At 44.5% G+C, this 23,619-nt stretch overlaps 1 protein-coding gene and 1 long non-coding RNA gene across 6 annotated transcripts in view; one reads left to right on the top strand and one right to left on the bottom strand.

Moving 5' to 3' along the window:
- Positions 1-23,619, bottom strand: part of MIPEP (mitochondrial intermediate peptidase) — a 164,773-nt gene that overhangs the window by 110,712 nt on the left and 30,442 nt on the right. For all 5 annotated transcript variants that reach the window (XR_005782262.1, XM_040448037.1, XM_040448038.1 and 2 more), the window contains exon 10: positions 22,647-22,699. Coding sequence is in view for 4 of the 5 variants with exons in the window: in XM_040448037.1 (XP_040303971.1) it covers positions 22,647-22,699 (53 nt within the window). In the remaining variant the exon portion in view is untranslated. The remainder of the gene's footprint in view (positions 1-22,646; positions 22,700-23,619) is intronic.
- LOC121012739 (uncharacterized) lies at positions 6,593-7,054 on the top strand. The gene is made up of 2 exons (XR_005782265.1): positions 6,593-6,699; positions 6,933-7,054. It is a non-coding gene; the product is annotated as an uncharacterized LOC121012739 (long non-coding RNA).

The following is a 23,619-nucleotide window of genomic DNA, read 5'->3' on the forward strand; positions in this document are numbered from 1 at the left end:
AAATTGGCATTTTGAAATACACCAGGGCACTGTGTTATTCTTAATAAGGTTGGCCTCAAAAGAAACGATCTTACCAGAGCCTAACTTACCTAGAAGAAAAGAGATATCCAACCCAATCCCCCTGTCTCATGAAAGCAGAAAAGGGGAACTGAAAAGCACTTGTGAAAGTCAGAGCCCAGGGGCACAGGCTCCATAACAGACTGAGACCCGATCACAGGACTACAGAAGGCATCCCTCCCCCACACCCTCACCACCAGGGCAAGTGGGGATCCTGCAAAATAACAGGAGAATACAACTGAAAAACTGCACATCTCACACCTTATTAAGTAGAAGTCTCCAGGGAAACCCAAACACAACATGGGAGACAGAAAAGGAAAAAAATAAAAGAAAAAGTTTGGCCTCTGCTACCGCAGCCACTATAAAAGCACACAAAGCCTCACTAACTCGTAGCCAGTGAGTAAATCATACCCAACTTTCTGCAAACAATTTCAAGTCACGATCAAAGACGAAGGCTACAGCCTGAAGAAACAGAACAAACGTTCAGGTACATTGGAGACGTTAGAATAACCAGATTGAGAATTCAGAACGGCGATGATTGACATGCCAAGGGGTCGAGGGAAATACACAAGATTCATGGGTCGTGTAAACAGCCAGAGGGAAGTCCTAAAAAAGAATCAAGAGGAGGGGCACCTGGGTGGCTCAGTCGGTTGGGCGGCCGACTTCGGCTCAGGTCACGATCTCACGGTCCGCGAGTTCGAGCCCCGCGTCGGGCTCTGTGCTGACAGCTCGGAGCCTGGAGCCTGTTTCGGATTCTGTGTCTCCCTCTCTCTCTGCCCCTCCCCTGTTCATGCTCTGTCTCTCTCTGTCTCAAAAATAAATAAACGTCAAAAAAATTAAAAAAAAAAAAAAAGAATCAAGAGGAGACGCTAGAGACACATAACAACGTAACACAGAAGAAGGCAGCTTCTGTCCTGCTCGTCGGGAGACTGGGCATGGCCGAGGAAGCCATCCGTGAGCTTGGAGAAAGGTCAATAAAAACCTCCAAGGGTATGACACAGAGAGAAAAAGGATGAAGAAGACGAGAAGACCCAAAGAGTTGTGGGACAGTTACAAAAGAGGTAATGTACGTGTAATAGGAACTAGAGAAGAGCCCGCTTTCAGGCCTTAGAAGGGAGCGGAGCCAGGATAAGGGCAGGCCTACGTTTGCTGCGCTAATGAGGCAGGGCCCTTCCTGCCATTCCACAGGTTGTCGGCTTTTCCTGCTCCGGCCCACGGGACCGTGAAGAACCCATGGCTGTGCGTGGGCTGCCGCGACGGGCGTCTGGCTCCTTTCCTATGGTTCTGTCCTCGCTGTCCACACAGCGCTCCCCTCTCTGTGATTCTGTCCTCTGGACTCAAGGGCCTTGGCCTCCACGGCCTCCCGGCTCTAATCAGGGGCTGTGCCAGCACGACCCTTGCCGACCCCGCGGCTCGTCTTTGGAACGATTTGGAAGTTCCTCCAAAAAGGGAGCTGGGGCCCCTACAGGGGTCTCCTGTTTGTCTTCCCTCTTTCAGGGAACGTGGGCTGACATCCGAGCATCACTGCCTCATACTTTGGATCAGACTGTGTTTAGTCCTGCAGGCAGGAGGTAAATTTGGCTCCTTTTACTCAAGGTAGGGCAGAAGTCTCCTTGTATTTGAGGGCGCCTGGGTGGCTCAGGGGGTTGAACGTCTGACTCTCGATCTTGGCTCACAGTTCGTGAGATCGAGCCCCGTGTCAGGCTCCAAGCTGTCGGTGCGGATTCTCTCTCTCTCTCCTCTCTGCCCCTCCCCCTACTCGTGCTCTCGCTCTCTCAAAACAAATACTTTTTAACAAAAAAGAAAAAAAAGAAGTCTCCTTACATTTGAATTTTAGGACAGTTGATGTTCAAAAGGGCACACAAAACGTATACCTTCTCAGGGGGTGAGAAAAGGGACGTAATCAGGAACGCCAAGGCTATTGCTACGCCCGTCCAGTGGAGGGACTCCACAGCCGTCCCGGGCAGTACTGTGGGGAACCGGAACACAGAACTAAGATCGTCTAAAGAACAGAAGTGACCTTAGGATCCAGAGGAACCGGATGGGTCTGGGAAAACACACAAACTGGAGGACCGGGGCTCCAGAAAATGCTTCTGAGCAGCACGGGCAAACCAGAAGAACACGAGACGGAGAAGCAAAGGGAAGCGGGGGACGGCACCGCCATAAACTCCCTGCTCTGCCCGCCGCGCCTCTGGGGGCCCCGCCTCGACGTGACTTTGGGTAGAACGGGAGTGCCTTTTTCTAGAACGTGCGAGAGTTTCACTATGTGTGGTGGGGTGTATTTTTAAAGTTTGGGCGGTGAGGAAAAGAATTTCTGTATCTAGAAAGAGGAGAGGGTACTGGCTAATTGCACCAGGTTGGAACCAGGAGGCCTGAGTCTGAAGCGTCACCCTATGCCACTTGCCAAGTGACCCTAAGTGGATTACTTCCTTTACACTGTCTCAGTTTGGTCACCTGTGAAGACGGATCGGACCACACCGACTTCACGTGGCATGGAGGTTTCAGATGAGTTAACCCACGAAGCGAAGAGACCAAACATTCAGTAAGTGTCACCAAGCTGATGAGGAGGGAGAACGGAGGAGGCACCCACCTGCGCCCTGTCTGCTGATCACAGAGACCCTCTTCCGTACGGGAGACACTTGGCCACGCTGCACACCCACACACGCACCCTGCCGTGGCAGCCACACGCGCCGGGCCTCGGCCTGGCCAACCTCAGCACTCCGAGAGCCCTGGTGGCAAATGCTTCCAAACTCGGCCCCGAGATTTCTCAGTTACATGAGTCACCAATCCGTCTTCTGGGTCCGTTAGCTTGAACTGGCTTTCCATCAGCAGTAACTGAGCGGCTCCTAATGTAGTAGCCACCGTTTGAACTTAATGGTTTAGGAAAAGAGCTCTTATAGGCCATACAGCCCAGATGTTCACATCGGGTGGAGCGTCCTAAGGGCTGTGGCTAACTGGAAGGTCCCTATTTGAGGGCTGGCACCACTAGCTCAAAATGTCACTTGTCTGGGTGAACAAAAGAAATATGAAAATGGAACTTAGTTTTATGGAAAATAAAGGAGTCGCTTATGTGTGATGATACTGAATCAATCTAGACTGACCTTAAAGAAAAAAATCAAAAGGTCAAGTGCAAACCACAGACAGAACACGAATAAACAAAAATAAAAATTAACCACACAGCACTCTAAGCTAGAAAATCTGATTTAAAAACATAATTCATGGGGCGCCGGGGTGGCTCAGTCAGTTGGGTGTCTGACTTCAGTTCAGGTCATGATCTCATGGTTTGTGACTTCAAGCCCCGCGTTGGACTCTGTGCTGACAGCTCGGAGCCTGGAGCCTGCTTCGGATCCTGTATCTCCCTCTCTCTCTGCCCCTCTGCTGCTCATGCTCTCTCCGTCTCTCCCCAAAATAAACAAACATTGAAAAAAAATTTTTTTAAACATAATTCACGTTTCGATTGCCTGAAAATAAAAATAAATACAAAAACAAAACAAAACAAAAAAAAAAAAAAGAGAGGATTCTGGGACGATGCCAAGCAGGAAGCACCAGCAATCGGTCTTCCCACCTAGACCACAAGTGCGCTCGTAGAATGTGTCTGATGTAGCTATTTTGGAGCTCTGGAGTCTGTGGAAGGCATTCAGCTTCCAGGGGAAGGCCCGGAGTGCAAACTGGTCACTTTGAGCTCCCAGCACAGCAGCACCTACCTATTCCCCATCCACAGCCACAGGGCAGACAGCTGCACACCTGCTCCTGGAGCAGCTTATACACACAGCTCGTGGGGTTAGGGTGGGCAAAAAGGACTCTGTCCCCCAAACGGCGGGGATCTGTGCTCTGAGGGCTGATTGCTGCCTCTGATCCCAGAGGTGCGGACAGGCAGACAGCCACTGTTGTCCCGGCCCCCCCCCCCCCACTGTTGCAAGCCTCTCCCTCCAGCTCAGGTGACTTCCAGGAGATATAAAGGACTCACGCTTTTTTTTCCTCTTTCATTTTTCTCTTTTCCCCTCCTCAAAACCAGATATCAAAGAGTGGGACATTCAGAAGCAACTGCACGTATGAGGAAAATTGCTAAGTATCTGCACATGTCCACAGAAAGGCTCAAAACAGACCTGAGAAAACATTAAGTTTACACCTCAGGCTGATCCCCAGCAGAGAAACGGACTACAACAAGCAAAGCCACAAAAACAATATACTAAAATTATAATTAAAAAGCCAGCAAACACTAGAGAAGTTTTCAACTACAAAAAAGTATCACAAGGCATACAAAGAAATAGGAAAGTGTGGCCTACGCAGAGGAAAGAAATAATTCAAATTCATCTGTCTCTGAAGAAGACTGAATGGCAGATATACTAGACAAAGACTTTAAAGCAACTGTCTTAAAGATGCTCAAAAGCTAAAGAAAGATGTGAAGAAAGTCAAGAAAACAGTGTGTGAACAAAATTAAAATATCAATAAAGAGACAGGAAAACCTAAAATGAAACCAAAAAGAAATTCTAAAGCTGAAAGGCACAATAACTGAACTGAAGAATTCACTGAAGGGAAGCAAAGGCAGATTTGAGCAGGCAGAAGAAAGAAACAGTGACATGAAGACAGGAGAATGAAAATTATAGAGGCTGATGAACAAAAAGAAAAAGGATTGAAGTAAAGAGAGCCTAGAGACCAACGGAAAACCATAAAAAGGACCAGCATACAAATCATGGGAGTCCCAGTAGGAGAAGATAGAAAAGGGCAGAGAAAACATTTGAAGAAATAATGGCTGATAAGTTCCCAAATTTTAAGAAAGACAGGAATATAAATATCCAAGAAGCTCGAAAAACTCCAAGAAAAATGAATTCAGACACCCAAACCAAAACAAATAATAATCAGACTTTCAAAAGCCAAAGATGAAGGATGAATCTTAAAAGCGGCCACAAAAGCAAATCATCACATACAAGGTATATTCAATAAGATTTTCTGCATATTTCTCATCAGACACTTTGGGAGGCCAGCCAATATATTCAAAGTGCTAAAATAAAAATACTCAATCAAGAGTCCTATATCTGGCAAAACTATCTTTTAAAAGTGAGGGAGAAATCAAGACATTCCCAGATAAACAAAAGCTGAGGAAGTTCAAGACTACTAGACCTGCTCAGCAAAAAAATGATCAAGGTGAAATTTAACGACACTAGACAGTAACTGAAACCATATGAAGACATAAAGATCTCAATTAAGGTAAATGCATGAGAAGTTACAAAAGCTAGTATTATTGTAACAATGGTTTGTGACTGTATTTTCTGTTTTCTACAGGACCTAAGAGACCAACCAATACATTTAAATTAAAAAAAAAATCATTAATGTAAAATCTAATATTACTGTAACTTTGGTTTGTAACTCTAAATCTTTGAGTTTCTACATAAATGAGGAGACTAATGCAGTTGAAAGAATTGTTGGTTTATGTTGTTGGGCACACATGTGTAAAGATGTAATTCTGTGACATCAACCACTGAAGGGAGTAGGGACAGAGCTGTGCAGGACACTTTTCATATGTTATTGAAGTTAAACTGCTGTAAGTTAAAATTAAAATGTTATAATTTTAGGATGTTAAATATAATCCTCATGGCAACCATAAGGAAAATAACTATAGGATATACACAAAAGAAAATTACAAAGGAATATACACATTTCATTATAAAAAAAAAATCAACTGAACACAAAAAAGACAGAAATGAGGAAAATGAAGAAATAAAAGTCTATAAGCGACAGAGAAAACAAATAGCACAATGACAGAAATAAGTCCTTTCTGATCAGTACTTGAAATGTAAATTGATTAAACTCTCCAATCAGAAGACAGAGATTGGCAGAATGGATAAAAACACATGATCCAACTAAATGCTGTCTATAAGAGACTCACTTGAGATTCAAAGACGAATGGGTTGAAAGAAAAGGACAGAAACACATAGTCCATGGAAGTAGTAACCAAAAGGGAACAGAAGTGGTTATGCTAATATGAGACTAAATAGACTTTAGATCCAAAGATATTAGAAGAGAAAGGAAGGCACAATGCGTCAAAGGTTCAATAGAGCAAGAAGATACAACAATTAAAAACATGTACACAATGACAGGCCATCAAAATATATGAAGCAGAAATGGAGAGAGCTGCAGGGAGAAACAGACAGTTCTACAATAACAGAGACTTCAAAACCCTACTTACAATAACGGATATAACAAGACAGAAGACAAATAAGGAAACAGAAGACTTAACACCATAAACCAACAAGATCTAATAGTTATATACAGAACACTCCATCCAATAACAGCAGCACATTCTTCCTACATGCACATGGGACATTTTTACAGGACGGACCATATGTTAGGCCACAAATTAAATCACAATAGATTTTAAAAGACAGATATACAGAGCATCTTCTCAGGTCACAACAAGATGACGTGAGAAAACACGAAAAACTAAAACAATCACAAACTGTGGAAATTAAACAACAAACTTTTAAACAATCAATGGAGAAAGAAGAAATAGCAAAGGAAATTAGAAAATACCTAGAGATAAATGAAAATAAAAACACAACATACCAAAACTTATGTGAGATGTCAAAAGTGGTGCTAAGGGGGAGATTTATAGCTATAAATGCTTACATTTAAAAGAGAGAGGTGGGGCGCCTGGGTGGCGCAGTCGGTTAAGCGTCCGACTTCAGCCAGGTCACGATCTCGCGGTCCGTGAGTTCGAGCCCCGCGTCGGGCTCTGGGCTGATGGCTCAGAGCCTGGAACCTGTTTCCGATTCTGTGTCTCCCTCTCTCTCTGCCCCTCCCCCGTTCATGCTCTGTCTCTCTCTGTCCCAAAAATAAATAAACGTTGAAAAAAAAAATTTTTTTTAAAGAGAGAGAGATCTCAAATCAGCAACATAAATTTACAACTTAAGGAATTAGAAAAAAGAAAAACTAATCCCAAAGCTAGCAGAAGGAAAGAAATAAAGATTAGAGATAAATGAAATAGAGAACAGAAAAAAAAATCAATGAAACCAAAAGCTGTTCTTTGAAAAGCTCAACAAAATTGATAGCCTTTAGCTAGGTGGACTAAGGAAAAAAGAGAGAAGACTCAAATTACTAAAATCAGATACGAAAGTGGGGGCATTCCTGCCAATTCTACAGAAATAAAATTATGACAGCACTATGGACAATTATACACCAAAAAAACTGGATATTCCTAGAAACACAAAAGTTACCAGACTAAATCATGAAGAAGTCAATAAACTGAACAGACCTATAAACAGTAAGGAGATTGAATCAGAAATCACAAATCTTTTAATAAAGAACCCTCGACCAGATGGTTTCACTAATGAGTTTTCAAGAACTAACACCAGGGGCACCTGGGTGGCTCAGTTGGTTAAGCATCCAGCTTCATGATCTTGTAGTTGTGCATTTGAGCCCCACGTTGGGCTCTGTGCTGACAGCTCAGAGCCTCGAGTCTGCTTCAGATCCTGTGTCTCCCTGTCTCTTCGTACCCCTCCCCCTCTCATGCTCTCTCAAAAACGAATAAACATTAAAATTTAAAAAAAAATTTTTTTTTCAACGTTTATTTTTGCGACAGAGAGAGAGCATGAACGGGGGAGGGGCAGAGAGAGAGGGAGACACAGAATCGGAAACAGGCTCCAGGCTCTGAGCCATCAGCCCAGAGCCCGACGCGGGGCTCGAACTCACAGACCGCGAGATCGTGACCTGGCTGAGGTCGGACGCTTAACCGACTGCGCCACCCAGGTGCCCCTAAAATTTTTTTTAAATAAATAATAAAGAACTAACAATCCTCTAAACTTTTTCCAAAAATTAAAAAAGGAGTACTACCTAACATTCTATGTTAGAGAGCATTACCTTGATACTAAAGCCAAAGACATTATAAGAAAAGAAAATTATAGGACAATATCCTTGATGATCATCAATGCAAAAATCCTCAACAAAATATCAGCAAACCAGATTCAACAGTAAACTAAAAGGACCATATACCACAACCCAGTGGGATTAATCCTGGAATGCAAGGATAGTTCAACATATGAAAATCAATTCATGTAATATGCCACATCAATAAAATGGAGGGAAAAACCTGCGTGATCATCCCAATTGATGCAGAAATTGATGCTGACAAAATTCAACACCCTTTCATGATAAAAACACTAAACATATTAGGAATACAAGAAAACTACCTCCATGTAATAAAAGCCAAATATAAAAAAGCCCACAGCAAACATCATACTCGATGGCAAAAACCTGAAAGCTTTTCCTCTAAAATCAGGAACAAGACAAGGTTGCCTGATTTCATCACTTCTATTCAATGCAGTACTGGAAATTCTAGACAGAGTAATTATCTTTTTGCAGATGATACAATCCTATATGTAGGAACTAACTAGTAGTATTATTTATAAGAAGTAATAAGTTCAGCAAAGTAGCAAGAAAACAAAGTCAATACAAAAATAATCAGCTACATTTCTATACATGATAAACAATGTGAGGAGGAAATTATAAAACAATTCCATTTACAACAGCATCAAAAAGAATAAAATACTTAGGAATTAATCAAGGAAATGAAAGACTTGTACAATGAAAACTACAAAATACTGCTAAAAAAAATTAAGGAAGACATAAATAAATGGAAATACATCCCATGTTCATGGATTATAAGACTTAATACTGTGAAAGTGTCAGTATTACCCAAAGCAATCTACAGATTCAGTGGGATCCCTATCAACATCCCAATGGCTTTTTTTGTGGAAATGGAAAATCTCATCCTAAAATTCACATGAAATCCAAGAGATTCCCAAACAGCCAAAACAATCTTGAAAAAGAACAGAACTAGAGAACTCACACTTCCTGGTTTTAAACCTACTACAAAAGTAACACAATGGACACAGTGTAGCACTGGCCTAGTGGCAAACATACACCCTTGCATATACAGTCAAATGATTTTCAACAAGGGGGCCAAGACCATTCGGTCTTTTCAACAAACCGTGATGGGAAAACAGGATATCCACATACAAAAGAAGGAAGGTGGACTGTTACCTAACACCATATACAAAAATTAACTCAAAATGGATCAAGGACCCCAATGTAAGACCTAAAACAAAACTCTCAGGAGAAAACATAAGATAAAAGCCTCGTGATGCTGGATTTGGCAATGGTTTCTTTTTTTTTTTTTTTTGAGAGAGAGACAGAGCGTGAGCAGGGGAGGGGCAGAGAGAGAGGGAGACACAGAATCCGAAGCAGGCTCCAGGCTCTGAGCAAGCTGTCAGCACAGAGCCCAATGTGGGGCTCAAACCCATGAACTGTGAGATCATGACCTGAGCTGAAGTCAGACACTCAACTGACTGAGCCACCCAGGCACCCCTGGCAATGGTTTCTTAGATATGAAACTAAAGTCAAAGGCAACAAAGCAAAAAATAGACAAACTGGGCTTCACCAAAATTTTAACAATCTCTACATCAAGAGACACTATCCACAGAGGAAAAAGGCAACCCACAGAATGTGAGAAAATATTTGCCAATATTTGCGAATAAAGGATTAATATCCAGAATATAGAGAACTAAAACCCAACCCAATTCAAAAATGGGCAAAGGACTTGAACTGAAATTTCTCCAAAGACATACAAATGACTCATAAGCACATGAAAAGACACTTAACATCAACATCTGCCTCAACATTTGCAACAAATGCAAATCAAAACTGCAGTGAGAAACTACCTCACACTCATTAAAACAGTCACTATGCAAAAAAAAACAAAAAACAAAAGCAAACAAAAACCAGAAAACAGTGATGTCGGTGAGGATGTGTTAAAACTGCAACACTTGCACACGGTTGGTGAGAATGTAAAATGGCACAGCCACTGTGGAAAACAGTATGGCTCCTCAAAAAATTAAGAATAAAATTACCGTATGATCCAACAATTTCATCTCTTGACATGCAACCAACCAAAAGGAACTGAAAGCAGGGTCTCTAAGAGATATTTGTACATGCGTGTTCACAATATTACTCATAAAAACTAAAACATGGAAGCAATCCAATTGTCTGTCTACCACTGAGATAAGTCAAATGCGATACACACACACACACACACACACACACACACACACACACACACAGAGGAATATTACTTTGCCTGAAAAAAGAAAAGGATTCTGCAGTGTGCCATAACATGGGATGAACCTGGAGAACTGAAATAAGCCAGTCACAAAAAGACAAACGTTGTCTGATTCCACTTGTATAAGGTACTCAGGGTCCTCAAAATCATAGAGACAGAAAGGAGGATGGCCGTTGCCAGGGGCTGGGGGAAGAGGAGAATGTGGAGTCAGTGTTTAATAGGCACAGGGTTCCTGAGGTACCACAGGAAAAGAGTGAGGGGATGGATGGTGTTGTGCAACAGTGTGAATGTGCTTAATACCTCTGAACTGTACACGTAAATATGGCCACGACAGTGAGTTTTCTATTACGTGCACTTTAACTTCATAAAAAAAGTGAAAAGGGAATAAAGTAAATAAAAGAGAATAAAAGAATCTATACCTGAAAATTAAGCCTTGTTAGCTTATAATAAACATGTACATTATCCGATTAGGTTTGTAGAAAAGAAACACAGCAAAGCCAACAACAACACAGGCTGTCAATAACCTGAAAATGCTTCCTGACTTATCCATAAGTGGTATTCAGGTAAAATTCAGGAAGACAATTTAGCTTGGAGAGAAAAATCTCAGTATAGATTATGTTTATATAATACCCTACAGACAACTCTACTTCTGTATAAATTATTATGAATGCTAAAAAGCAAATGGTTTTAATCTGAAATGAGTCAGAAAAAAATGTATTACAAAGTCATAGAAACTCCCTGTTTAAAAAGAAAAATCTCCAATAATATCCCCTGGCTCACTGTGCCCATCATCCAGGGGGCAGAGTAACCATTTCTTGTGTATCCTGATTTTATTCGTGTAGAAATGTTTACACGCGTATGAGAGTACACACGTATACAGGACAACAGGTATACATACAAACACGAAGCACATACGTATATAATGCAAATAGACTCATACCATTCATGGTATTCCGCAATGGACTTGTTTAACAAAAACAGGATGTGAGACACTGTCACTTTCTGTACACAAGGCTCCGTCTGGGTCTCTCTCGGGGGCCATCCATGACAAGCGTCTGCCAGGCCTCCTCTGGGCCGCCACCTGCTCTGATGTGCGCGGATGGGGAGGCAAGGCCAATGCTGCACCTTTTAAAGGGGGCGTCCTTTCCCTGACGTTGTTTGGAATGGCTCACACATGCTGATGATACAAGAAGCCGGACTGAACCCTGTTTTAATCGATTTTGACTTCCCTGTGGGAAACACACCCACGTGACCCTCCCTGCACTGCTCTGCCTCTGCTTCTCCCGAGCGAGTTGGCCTGCTGTTGGCTCATCTCTGCTACGGATGGTCCTTCGGCGAACAGCCTCGTCACATCGGGCAGGCCTACCTGCGGGACCCATCACAGAAGTGACCTTGTTGCGAAGAGCATGAGATGCTGGAAAAAGGTTCTTCGGGAATTTAATTTTATTTATTTTATTTCGGTTTGAGATTTTAAGTCTTTACACGGGATTACAAATCATCCTCCAAAACACAGTCTGTGTTAATTTACATTCCTATCAATTGTGTATAAGAATGGGCAGTGTCCTCCCTCTTGCTAATGTAACTGTTGTGTTCATTTTAATACTTTCTTTGGCTCTGTGGGCAGCAACTTCTTTTTCTTTCTGGTCACTTGGTGTTAACAATGTATGTTTCCTCCTCTGGTGGTTATCTCTCTCACTTTTATTTATTTATTTATTTATTTATTTATTTATTTATTTATTTATTTTTTCAACGTTTATTTATTTTTGGGGGGACAGAGAGAGACAGAGCATGAATGGGGGAGGGGCAGAGAGAGAGGGAGACACAGAATCGGAAACAGGCTCCAGGCTCCGAGCCATCAGCCCAGAGCCCGACGCGGGGCTCGAACTCACGGACCGCGAGATCGTGACCTGGCTGAAGTCGGACGCTTAACCGACTGCGCCACCCAGGCGCCCCTCTCTCTCACTTTTAAAAGCACTTAAGCATCGGGCGCCTGAGTGGCTCAGTCGGTTAAGCATCTGACTTCAGCTCAGGTCAAGATCTCCCAGTTGGTGGGTTCAAGCCCCGCGTCGGGCTCTGTGCTGACGGCTCGGAGCCCGGAGCCTGCTTCGGCTTCTGTGTCTCCCTCTCTCTCTGCCCCTCCCCCACTCACGCTCTGTCTCTGTCTCTCAAAAATAAACGTTAAAAAAAAATTTTTTTTAAACACGTAAGCATTTATTTGTTCGTTCATCAACTGGAAATAATACCTATTAGCACCCATGATTCCTGCTATCACATCATCCCATTTCCTATTTCACCCTCCCGATCTGTTCTCTTACTGTATACAGATGTAGGTGTAGCTATATTGATGGTCTTTTTGTTAATTTTACCGGGTGCCAAAAAGGGGGGGTGGAGCTAAAGGCCTTTATTTCGCACCACGTACTGGGTGTCTCTAAGAATGCATGCAGTGTGGGAGGAGCCACGGTTAGCAGCCCGGAGGAGGAGGGAAATAAGCAACGCTGTGCTGTAGGAACACTATTCTGGCAGGAATAAACAGGACGGAGTCTAGAATGCAAAGATTCATTATGATGAGAGATCAGAGGAGGTTCAATACGGCGAGTAAGTCCATTTCCCCCTCGACGTAATCGACAAAACCAAAACTTATCCCTAGGTCACAACGATGATGATGATGGTGATGATGATGATGGTGATGATGATGATGGTGATAGCGACTGTCACTGTGTCACTGGACTAATAAGCCCATCAGAGTATATGTACCTCATTTAAGAGCAAAAACAATCCTGCAGGTGATATGATTACCCCCACGTGACATGATTTACACGAAGCCTTACGGGAAGGGAAGTCATCTCCCCGAAGTTCCATGCAGTAAGGAGAAGGGCTGAGGGTTTCTTTCTAACGGCATGACAATGCTATGGGAGTCGAGAGAAAACGGTTCTGGTTGGTACCTTGGTACTGAAGTCCTTTCCCCAAGGACTTGTTACAAGTTCAAGGAGTAAAGGGAGACTGCACGTTCACTCTTAGCCACAGCTCCCAAACCGCCGTGACAGGAAAGGAGCTCCCGATCACAGCCGGGGTGTCGGAGCCCTGAGTGCACTCCTAAAGCTGCCGATTTAGAGAAGAGAAGTAAAAGGGGAAAATGAGAGGGGGATGACAAAGGTAAGAGGGAGTCGGGGGCATGTACTGAAGAGAGAATTTTAGGAAACAGGAAATGGCCAGCGATGTCGCAAAGTGCAGAGGCTGTGGGGTTTTGAGGGCTAAAGTGAGTTACTGAACTGTATGACTGGCCGGAGGCCGGGCCCTCGGGAAGACCAGCCGGACGGATTATCGGGCCTAGACTCAGACTCTGGCCATTAGAAGAGGAAGCATCCAGTGTGGACCGCTGCTGGGGGAGGTCTGGCAAGAAAAGACAAGGGCTACAGTCTCTCCAAGGGTCAGGGGAGGGGAGGGCAAGTATCTGTTGTTGTTTTTTATTTTTTTTTAACGTTTATTTCTTCTTGAGAGAGAGAGATAAGAGACAGAGTGCAAGCAGGGGAAGGACACAGAGAGAGAGGGAGACACAGAATCCGAAGCAGGCTCCAGACCCTGTCAGCACAGCTGTCGGCACAGAGCCCGACGCGGGGCTCAAACTCACGGACCGCTAGATCACGACCTGAGCCGAAGTCGGGCGCATCACCGACTGAGCCAGCCAGGCGCCCTGGAAGTATCTGTATTTTAAGATGGGGATATCTTAGCACCTCAGCAAGCACAGGGAAAGAAGTTAAGAGAAAGAAAGAGATTGATGACATACAAAGAGTTAGGGTAAGCGACCCCTTTTTCTTCTTTTTATATATGACAACATGTAATTACTATCCTATCAATCCCTGAGATGCTTTACGATTTGCAGAGCACTTTCGCATCAAGAGTCTCCCACACTCCTTACATAATTCTGTGAGCCAGGCAGAGCGAGAATTTCCGCTTCGTTTTACTTGAGGAAACGGAGGCCCAGAGAGGCTTGTCACGGCACCAGGCGGTCTAGGAGAGAGAGCCCTGAAGTTGCAATCCTGGCTGTCTCTCTCCCTGGTGCTGTGCTTCGAGCAAGGAACTCGGCTTCTGGAGGGGTCTCGATTTGCTAACGAGGGAAACGGAGACGACGCTTCCCGGCTCCCCTGATGGCCAGACCAGACCTGCGAAGACGCTGGCACGGTGCCCGCCACACGGACTGTAAACAGCAGCACTGGCGGGAAGGTGGAGGCGGTGCAGCGAGCACTCACGAGTCACCTACCACGTGCCTGGTAACTCCTCGAGGTGGGAAGAGCCTGGCACCGTCGGTTCACAGAGCAGGATCCCCAGGTGAGAAGGGGCGTGAGAGCGGTGCTCAAAGGGCCGGGAACAAAGACAGGCCGTGGCTGATTCTGCCCGCCACGGGGGACAGGATGCCGCCGTGAGGGTCAGGGAGAAGTTCCAAAAGGAGGTGGCCTCCGGGGCAGGGGTCGAAGGACGAGCTCCCCGGTGAGGGCGAAGGGCATTCCTGGAGAAGGCGGAGCACCAGCCAAGGCTCACGGGTACCAAGGGCCCACGAGCAGAGGCTGCCCACGGCCGACCTGGGCACCTACCACAGCCGGAGGTCCCGCCACCTGCATGCTGCCCCCGCCCTCCGTGACTCCCACAAACGAGAGGAGATTCCTGCCCGAAGAGCAGCCACAATGGGAAAAGGTCCAGCGAGGCAGGGAGAGACTCGAAAGGCCCGAAGGGACGTCCAGCGGCCATGAGCCGGGCCTGACGCACCGGCCCTACGACACACCGGTCCCGGGGCAGCAGGCTGGCCCCGCAGGCCCCCGCCTTTTCTGCTGGCACCTGCCACACGGCGTGAAATGACACCTAGGCCACTGAACCCCTCGAGGATGTGGGGCCAGAGGCCGGCTGAGCCACGGCCTGCAGCCACAGCACCGGGGCGGCCACTTTGCTTCCAAACACCTGTTCAGGGCACCGCCGGGCACAACTTTCCTATCCGCACGGACACTACGTGTCAGAAACGCCTCCTCCACCATCTAGAGACCGCAAAACGGCAGAGAGGTACTGCGGGGACAGGAAAACCTATGGCCTCTCAGAGCCACAGCCCAGCTGTGACACGGTGTGAAACGGGTGTGCTCTGGGGACTTATTTAGTGTTACTGCCATCTGTGTCGCCTGTCACTCACTTAGTCACTGCCATCCCTCTCGTCACCTCAAACTCTCTTACGGCTTCACAGGAGAGTTTTACTACTATTTGCTGTCAAGAGGGTCCCACCGGTTTGAATCCGGACACGAGACCGGTCTGCAATCCGTGTATACTTCTTCCCCAGCCGGAAATCGGAGGAGAATCACTGTTAAGCCACCGTGGCGGCCAAATGAAGCGGAAGACATGCTCTGCTAGTCGTTCTGGTGAGAAATAGGAGACCCAGGGGTTTACAAGTTCTCGATTTGCAGAGAATTAGAACATATTATAATCAGCAGGGTACTGGTATAAAATGAAATCTTTCTGAATAGGAGCCCTAGGATTTAGCCATATCTCAAAATCCCCATCAGGAACACTAATTATCACTGAAATAAGTACAGAAGTATTAGAGACTTTCAACTGAAGAATTTTTTGTTGTTGAGGGCTTTTTTAAAAAAAAAATGTATTTATTTTTGACAGAGAGAGAGAGCGCGCGCGCATGAGTAGGGGCGGGCGGAGAGAGGGAGACACAGAATCCGAAGCGGGTTCCAGGCTCTCAGCTGTCAGCACTGAGCCCGATGAGGGGCTCGAACTCATGAACAGTGAGATCACGACCCGAGCCAAAGTTGGATGCTCAACCGACTGAGCCACCCAGGCATCCCTGAGGGCTTTTTTTTTAAAAAAAAGAAAAGATCAATGTATCACTGTACTTAGGAAGTACAATCTATGAGTCAGGTTTATATTTCAACCTGTGATGCACCTGGGATTACAGAAAGAACTTGGATGTTATTTCTAAACACATCTTGGCATCGAACGTCGTGAAAACACAGAAACACAATTAAGTGCCGCCAGTGGATCCTGGTTGAAACTGCAGGTAAACAGAGGCTTCGGTCTTCCCCGGTGCTACTCAGGAGGTTGAGCGAACGTCAGAGAAGCTTTGCACCGCATGGCAAACACTTAGAGACTCACCACAGCAGAAACGAGACAGCCGGCCGGAGGGCGCAAGTGGGCGAGGGAGAACGCACACAGGGTAAGAGCAGGGTATGTGACGATGCCATCAGGGCAACTACTGACTTCAGCAAGAGAAAATGAAATAGGGTGTTTCTGGCATCAGGAATGACTGCCTAAGCATGATTTTAATGTGATAGTTGGATGGTGTTTTAAAATGTTTAGTCCTGAGAGCCGTAAGGGAGAGCTACCGTTCCATCCGGTTAAACCAAGGTGAGGCAGTAAAAGGTGTCCGACGCCGAAACCCGTTTATCCTTCAGGCAATTCGAACGTACTGAAAATAAAGAACAGAGAATAAAAACGCTCTGTTTTATAAAGAACCGGCCATTGCCAGTTGTTTCTATCTTGCCTTCTGAGGCTACAGTCAAGAAAACTTCTCCAGCCAAACTTCCTGGTAATCGGAGAAGAAGGTTCCTTAATGGTACAGACGGGCTGCTTAGTTCACCGGAGATTGTAGTTAACATAAATCAAAACCGAAGTTCACAAATACAGTACAATCCCATCATCACCCCAGAGAAGTGGGAAAGTCAACGGGCGGGCCTGGCGTCCGGGAGAGAGGATGTCCACGTGACACTGCTGTGACTGACTCTGGTGACAGAACCGCCACCTCAGAGGTCGGAGCCACATCTTAGGACAGCAGTGGGACCTCTCTCACGCAGCTTATTTGTTACATTTATACGCAGAATTAGTCATCCCTGAACTGCAACGGTAAGACGAGACAGAACACCCAAAAATGACGGGGGTCCCGTCACATCCAGATCGGAGGAAGCAGCAAAATGACGCTACAAGAAAGCGATCGCATAGATCCAGAAGTCTGGGACATCTGTGAGACAAGCAACCTGGTGTCTGCCACAAGGTAATAATACGAAAGATGGGGGTGCTGGGCTGGGGCAAGGCGTGTGCTCACCTGCCGCAGAGTCAGAGATTTGGGGGACAGAAAAAACAGAACATGTAGGTCTTGGGTGGACCCTGGTTCCAACAAGCTGCCTGGGAGAAAACGGACCCAATACTATCAAGGAAACATGAATACAGACTGAGTATCAGGTGGTGCCAGTGAACTGCTGTGAACCTTCCTGGGCAGTGGCGGTGCTGAAGTGATGTACGAAAATATCCATATTCTTTAGAGGTACACAAGAAACACGTTGAAGTGAAATGACATGAGGTCTAAGGTTTAGTAACAAGGAAGAAAGGACGGAAGGGAGGAAGGGAGGGAGGGAGAGAAAGAGAGAAAGAAACAGAAAGAAAAAAGGTAAATGAAGCAAATATGGCACAGTTTGGATAGTTACTAAATTTGGGAGATGAAAACATGGGGTTACCTACGTTATTCTTTTTTTTTTATTTTTTTTTTAATTTTATTTTTGAGAGAAAGAGAGAGAGAGAGAGAGAGAGAGGGAGGGGCTGAGAGAGACACACACAGAATCCGAAGCAGACTCCAGGCTCTAAGCCATCAGCACAGAGCCTGACGCGGGGCTCAAACTCACTGACTTGTGAGATCATGACCCAAGCCGAAGTCGGACGCCCAACCGACTGAGCCACCCAGGTGCCCCTACCTACGTTATTCTTTATACTTGTGTTTATTTTGAAAGTTTTCATAATAAATGTTACTGGTTTTCAACACTGACAGCACCAAGTTCACTGCACATACACTAGCCAATAAACTATACAATTTCACACATCAAACAAATCTTTATTATCTTGAAATACCACAGAGTCATCTGTCTGTGAAAGTTCAGGGTTTCCTGAAGAGTTTAAAACAGAAAACATTCCTATTTCATCATGTGAATGAATGCTCTCGAACTCTTGAGAATACCCCTTAGCAAAGAATAGACAATACCGAATTCCACTTCCCAATAATATCTACAAAATATCACCAAAATTAATGAAGTAATACTCACTGAAACTCACTGTTGGCAGAAGAGAAATAAAGTTGACCAGCATTGAAAACAGACATCAAACACTGCCAGGACACTTGAAACAACTTTAAAATGATTACCTCTAGGGGACAGGGGCAAGGGGGAGTGCTGTGTGCAGGGACGGGTATGACACCAAAATTTCTCAGTGAGTACTTTTTAAAGTTGTGGTGACTTTTTGAACCATACGAATGTACAGCCTGTTCAAAAATCCCATGTAAATTTTAAATAAAATAACTGTACATATACTTCTCATAATTTAAAGAGTGACTTTTCAGGGCGCCTGGATGGCTCAGTGGGTTGTGCGTCTGACTTGGGTTCAGGTCATGATCTCGCGGTTCATGGGCTCGAGACTCGTGTCGGGCTCTGTGCTAACAGCTCGGAGCCTGGAGCCTGCTTCGGATTCTGTGTCTCCCTCTCTCTCTGCTCCTTTCCTGCTTACCCTGTCTCTCTCTGCCTCAAAAATAAATAAATGTTTCCAAAAGTTTTGTAAAGAATGACTTTTCCCGTGCCATGAAGACTCCAACACTAAAACTTGAAAAAGAAAATTAAGATTTTTCTGTGCTCTTTAAGATTTCCATCGGTCACTCATGCCTCTATTTCCCAGGACCAACCCTGGGCGGTTTGAAAACACGTTCATTTCTCACCTCACTTGTAACAGGTTCTTTCTTTAGGCCAACATTTAAGAAACTTGAAAGGAATCTGAACATAAAAGCAAAAAAAGAAAGGTCCCAGGGGTTAACTTGAAGAAAAACTCAAACCAAGGAAAGCCTTCTATTTTTTGTTTCGTGTCAAACCACACATTTATTTAAGTCTTTACTTGAAAGCAGAGGAATTTAACAAGGATCTAGAAGTCCTCACGTCATTCCATCCCTCCAACCTCCAATCCAAACTATTCTGTTTTCGCTTTCTTTTCTCATCCATTACCTGTGTCTCCCAGCCTACTCTTGTCAATCAAGATTACTGAAATCTCAAGCCAAAACTCAATCATTTGCCTTTTAAGCTACTGAAAATCGATGTTTAAATCCCTCGATTCTTACGATCCCATCTGAAGCATTTCGGCATCCCTTTTCTTGCTTCTTTGAACGGAGTTAAGAGCCCAACACATGACCTAGTATGGACACTTGAAGTAAATTCAGTAAAGCCCCTGGTGGAGACCAGGTACGTTATACTGTGTTCCTGGAAGAGCTGGCGATTTCTTAACTCTAAGAACCAATAAGCCCGGTGGAAACTTCTGCCAACAAATGAGCACTATGAAGACCTCCCAGAGGGTTACCCGCTTCCAACCAATCTGGTAGATGAAAAAAGCCATTCACGAATATACGATAGGATATTCTCTTTACAACTGGATTGCTTTTAACAAGGATTGCCGAGTACTGCTTTGGACACAGTCTTGAACAGTGGCTATTCGCCAATAATGCATTTGTCGAGAGTCCAGAGTGTTTATTTCACACGTAACCGCAAATGGAAAAAATAAGACAAACTTTGTTCTTAAGAGCGTTAAGGTATGGTTGACAAGACGTGTTGAACACAGGGGACCAAAGGAACACGTCGTTAAAGGTCAAGGGTGCCGCGTGGAGGCTGGGAAGTATGGTGGTGATGGCAAGCACAGAGGCTGTGGCAGACCCGGAGGTGTCGTGGACTCTTGGCGAAATTTCACAAGTGAGACAGCAAAGGAAGGCAAAGGGAACACTATTAGCTGCCAGACACAGGCTCTGTCTGAGACACAAAGGGATCTAAGTGCGAGACGCAGGGTTTCGTCTGGCTGAGGAAAACTGTGAAGGAAGAGGATGGTGGAAAAGACCAGAAGGGCAGGCCATACCCAGCAAATAACCGTGGGTGTGCACGTATTCATTGTTAAAGAAGAGCGGGCTGTGACCGGACGGATCCTAGAGGCCATGAATGACAGCTGCAATTCTATTTTGAAGGCAGTAGCCTTCAAGAGGCTGTGGCCTTCAAGAGGAAAGCGACCCGAGGTGAGCTGCCCTGCCCGCCAGACACAGGGTTTCCTCCTCCTTGGACAGAGTGATGCTCTGGGAAGCAGGGGCGAGGTGCGCTTCCCTGTCCCTGTGTCCCTTCTCTATCCTTAAAAGCTTGTCCGATGAGCATTCTACAACTAATTCGACATATTCATTACACTTGAGACGAGTGTTTTCTTAGAGGAGACTTCGGAGGGAAGGGACCACTCCTTCGAAAGATTTTAAAGAACACGTAAAAAGCATCTCTTAGAGCAGATCATCCTCTAGAAGAGTGTCCCCAGAAGGCCAATTCCATATAATCAGGTTATTTTAGTACTCATAATAGCAACATTATCTCATTTCATCCTGACCTACAAAGTAGGGACTGTCATAACCCCCATTTTATAGATACCCTTGCTGAGAGGCTTAGAGAGGACGAGGAACTTTCTTTCCAAAGCTCACGGATACCTCATTAGCGGTGGAGCCAGGACTCACACAGGCCCCCCAGACGTCAGGGAACATACTCCAGACCACACTGCCATGCTGCCTGGGGTGTTACCACTCAACAACTGCCCCGTGTGGACGGTAACCCCCGTCTCTGTGGCCAGTCCAGAGGACAGAGAACTCCCAATCTATCTGCGGGCTCAGAGATCCCTAAGGACTGACTCCAGAGTCAGTCAGCAACACAAAGACTTCGCAATATTGTACTTTCGGTAAAAACGGAGAAGAGAAAGTCACCACCTTTTATTCAGTATCTTTTATTTAAGATTACTATCAAACTTCTCAGGGATCTCCTACTCCTAATTAATGCTTATACTTTATAATTGATGATGTCTTTCCAAGTCTTTAAATAGTCACAAGTAATTTCCACAGAACCACCACCTGGGCATCCTACACTTAAAGAGTAAAGCTAAATGACAAAAATCACAGAGCAAAACTCGGGAAGAAACAAACACATCTAATTTACGTCACTTTCCACGAACAAAAAATTTTAAAAATCTAATATAGATATGGAAAGCATTAATAAAAAAAAAATTAGTGTTCCCTTACAAATAACCAAACCAAATCTCTCTTTGAAAAAGTTTTAGAAGAGAAATGATATGTTTTCTGTAACGATAAGGAGCAAGGTCTGAAGTTCCACAGCCATAAAACGCACCTGTGAAATGACTACATTAAGCTATAATATATTCTGGGCACCCACTGTGTATCATAATCAAATGATTACAGATTTTGAATGACAGCTTATGTGCTTCCACAGAGAAGGAGGCCTGTGCTGAGTCTGAAATATATGTATAAAAAATAGTAGCTGACGAAGTATTAGGAGACAATCTGCTTTGTAAGTAAGACTTGAATAATGCAGAGGAACAGAAAGACTTCAGAGCTAAATACCAATCAAACTTAAGTATACTATTATCATGATGTAGGCCAACATGCTTTAATGGAGAAAAAGGCACAAAACTTATTTTCGTCCACTACCTAAATCAATCTTAACTCTCGTGGTTAAAGCTGAGCAGCTCAAGAAGGAGCTGTAAGAGAAAAATGTTAAAAATCTGTTGAAGGGTAGGATTTGGAGGTTTTCAAAAATTCCTATCGCATATACAAAGTTGCTTGGGACATAAACATTTCTAAACGTGCTCACTTTGTTTTTTGGGTTTTCTCGTTTTGTTTTGTTTTTAGATGTGTTCACTTTGAACAGCCCTCCATATTTCTGGGGTTTACATGCAAATATAAAAATGACAGAAATAGGGTGTATTTAGGGGGGAAAACAAACATACCCACTAGTTTGCCATTATATAATCAAAGAGGAGACTACGGAACTAGAGGGGGACTTAAATCGAGTTAACTGTCCTAAATCTTAATTTCACATGTATCCTTCCAGATGTGCCAATAATATGTTGACAATATGTTCAAATAAAAATGAGGAAACCTAAGAAAACCATATGTCACCATCCCCAGTACCACTCTATTCCTTCCTTAGTTCAACATATATTTGCCAAGCACCCATCCCGGGCCAGAAACGAGCGACAACCAAACTTCCAGCCCCCGAAACACTCCATTTACTAAGAAAACCTGGAAGCTACTCCCAGGAAGAAGCCAGATTCTAGACACCACACAGAGATATTTAAAAGTTTTAAACCAGGAAGTGACCCGAGCCATACAAGTATAGGCTTTGGGGGAGGGGTAGACAATACTAAGGCTGAGAGCACAGGTGTTAAACCAGACGAAGAATGTGTGGGCAAATGTTGGCAAAGGCCAGGGCAGGGCGCGGACTTGAGCATATACGGGCTTCTAATGCGGGCAACTGAGTGAGGAGATTACTCACGTTGCACGATTACTGTACAAAGTGCTCAATAAACAGTTTCTTTGTTCCTTCTCATTTATAAGGATTTCTCAAAACAAAACAAAACAAAACAAAACAAAACAACTTACCTCTCTGCACGAATCACACCGCTGTAGTAGGGGGGATCCCAAGGCATTAATTCCTACAATGGAAAAATCCACTGCTATGAAAATTATTGACTACTTTGCAATTTTTACCAAGAATTTAGCCAGCTTATAAGATGTAAACCATTATATCAGGTAAGTGTTTTAAAGACCCTAAAAATGCCCACCTCTTTATTTTGACTTCCCTATAATCAATGAGTACAAAGGCATAAAAAAAAACAATGTCCCAGAATTTGGGGGGGAAAGTAAATAATGTACAATGTCAACTTATAAAAGTCAACATTAATAGATTAAATTAGCCATGTTGAAATGTTTCCCACCATGTAACCCACGTATTTATCCATAAAACACATGCAGGTAAGATTAGGGCTCTAAAGGTAAGATTAGAGTTCTTTCTAAATCTAAGCAGGAAGCTTAGGGTGGATCCCCAAAATGAAAGCAACAATTTCAAGTGTAACGAAGGGAGAATTAACTCTAATCGTGGCAAAGAAAATATGTCATAAAGAAGCACTGTCCTAATAGTTGGTTTTGACAACTGGTACAGAATACTGACAGGGAAAAAAGCCTGAATCCCTGGAAGATCATCCTCCCGACAAACTGTCCAGGTGACAGGAGTGACTAACGGCCCAGGCTGTGAAGTCAGACTGCCTGGGCTCAAGTGTTCAATCCACATTACTGCGCAATGTTGGAAGAGTCATTTCTTAAATGTTTATTTATTTTTGAGAGAGAGAGAGAGAGAGACAGCGCGCAAGCAGGGGAGGGGCAGAGAGAGAGAGGGAGACCCAGAATCCGAAGCAGGCTCCAGGCTCCCAGCTGTCCGCACAGAGCCCGACGCGGGGCTCGAACCCACGGACCGCGAGATCGTGACCTGAGCCGAAGTCGGACGCTCAACCGACTGAGCCACCCAAGGTGCCCCTGGAAGAGTTGTTTCTGCTCCCAATGCTTTCCCATCTCCCTT

The sequence above is a fragment of the Herpailurus yagouaroundi genome, unplaced genomic scaffold (assembly GCF_014898765.1).
Source record: "Herpailurus yagouaroundi ecotype Mexico unplaced genomic scaffold, PumYag 197, whole genome shotgun sequence".
Lineage (NCBI taxonomy): Eukaryota > Metazoa > Chordata > Mammalia > Carnivora > Felidae > Herpailurus > Herpailurus yagouaroundi.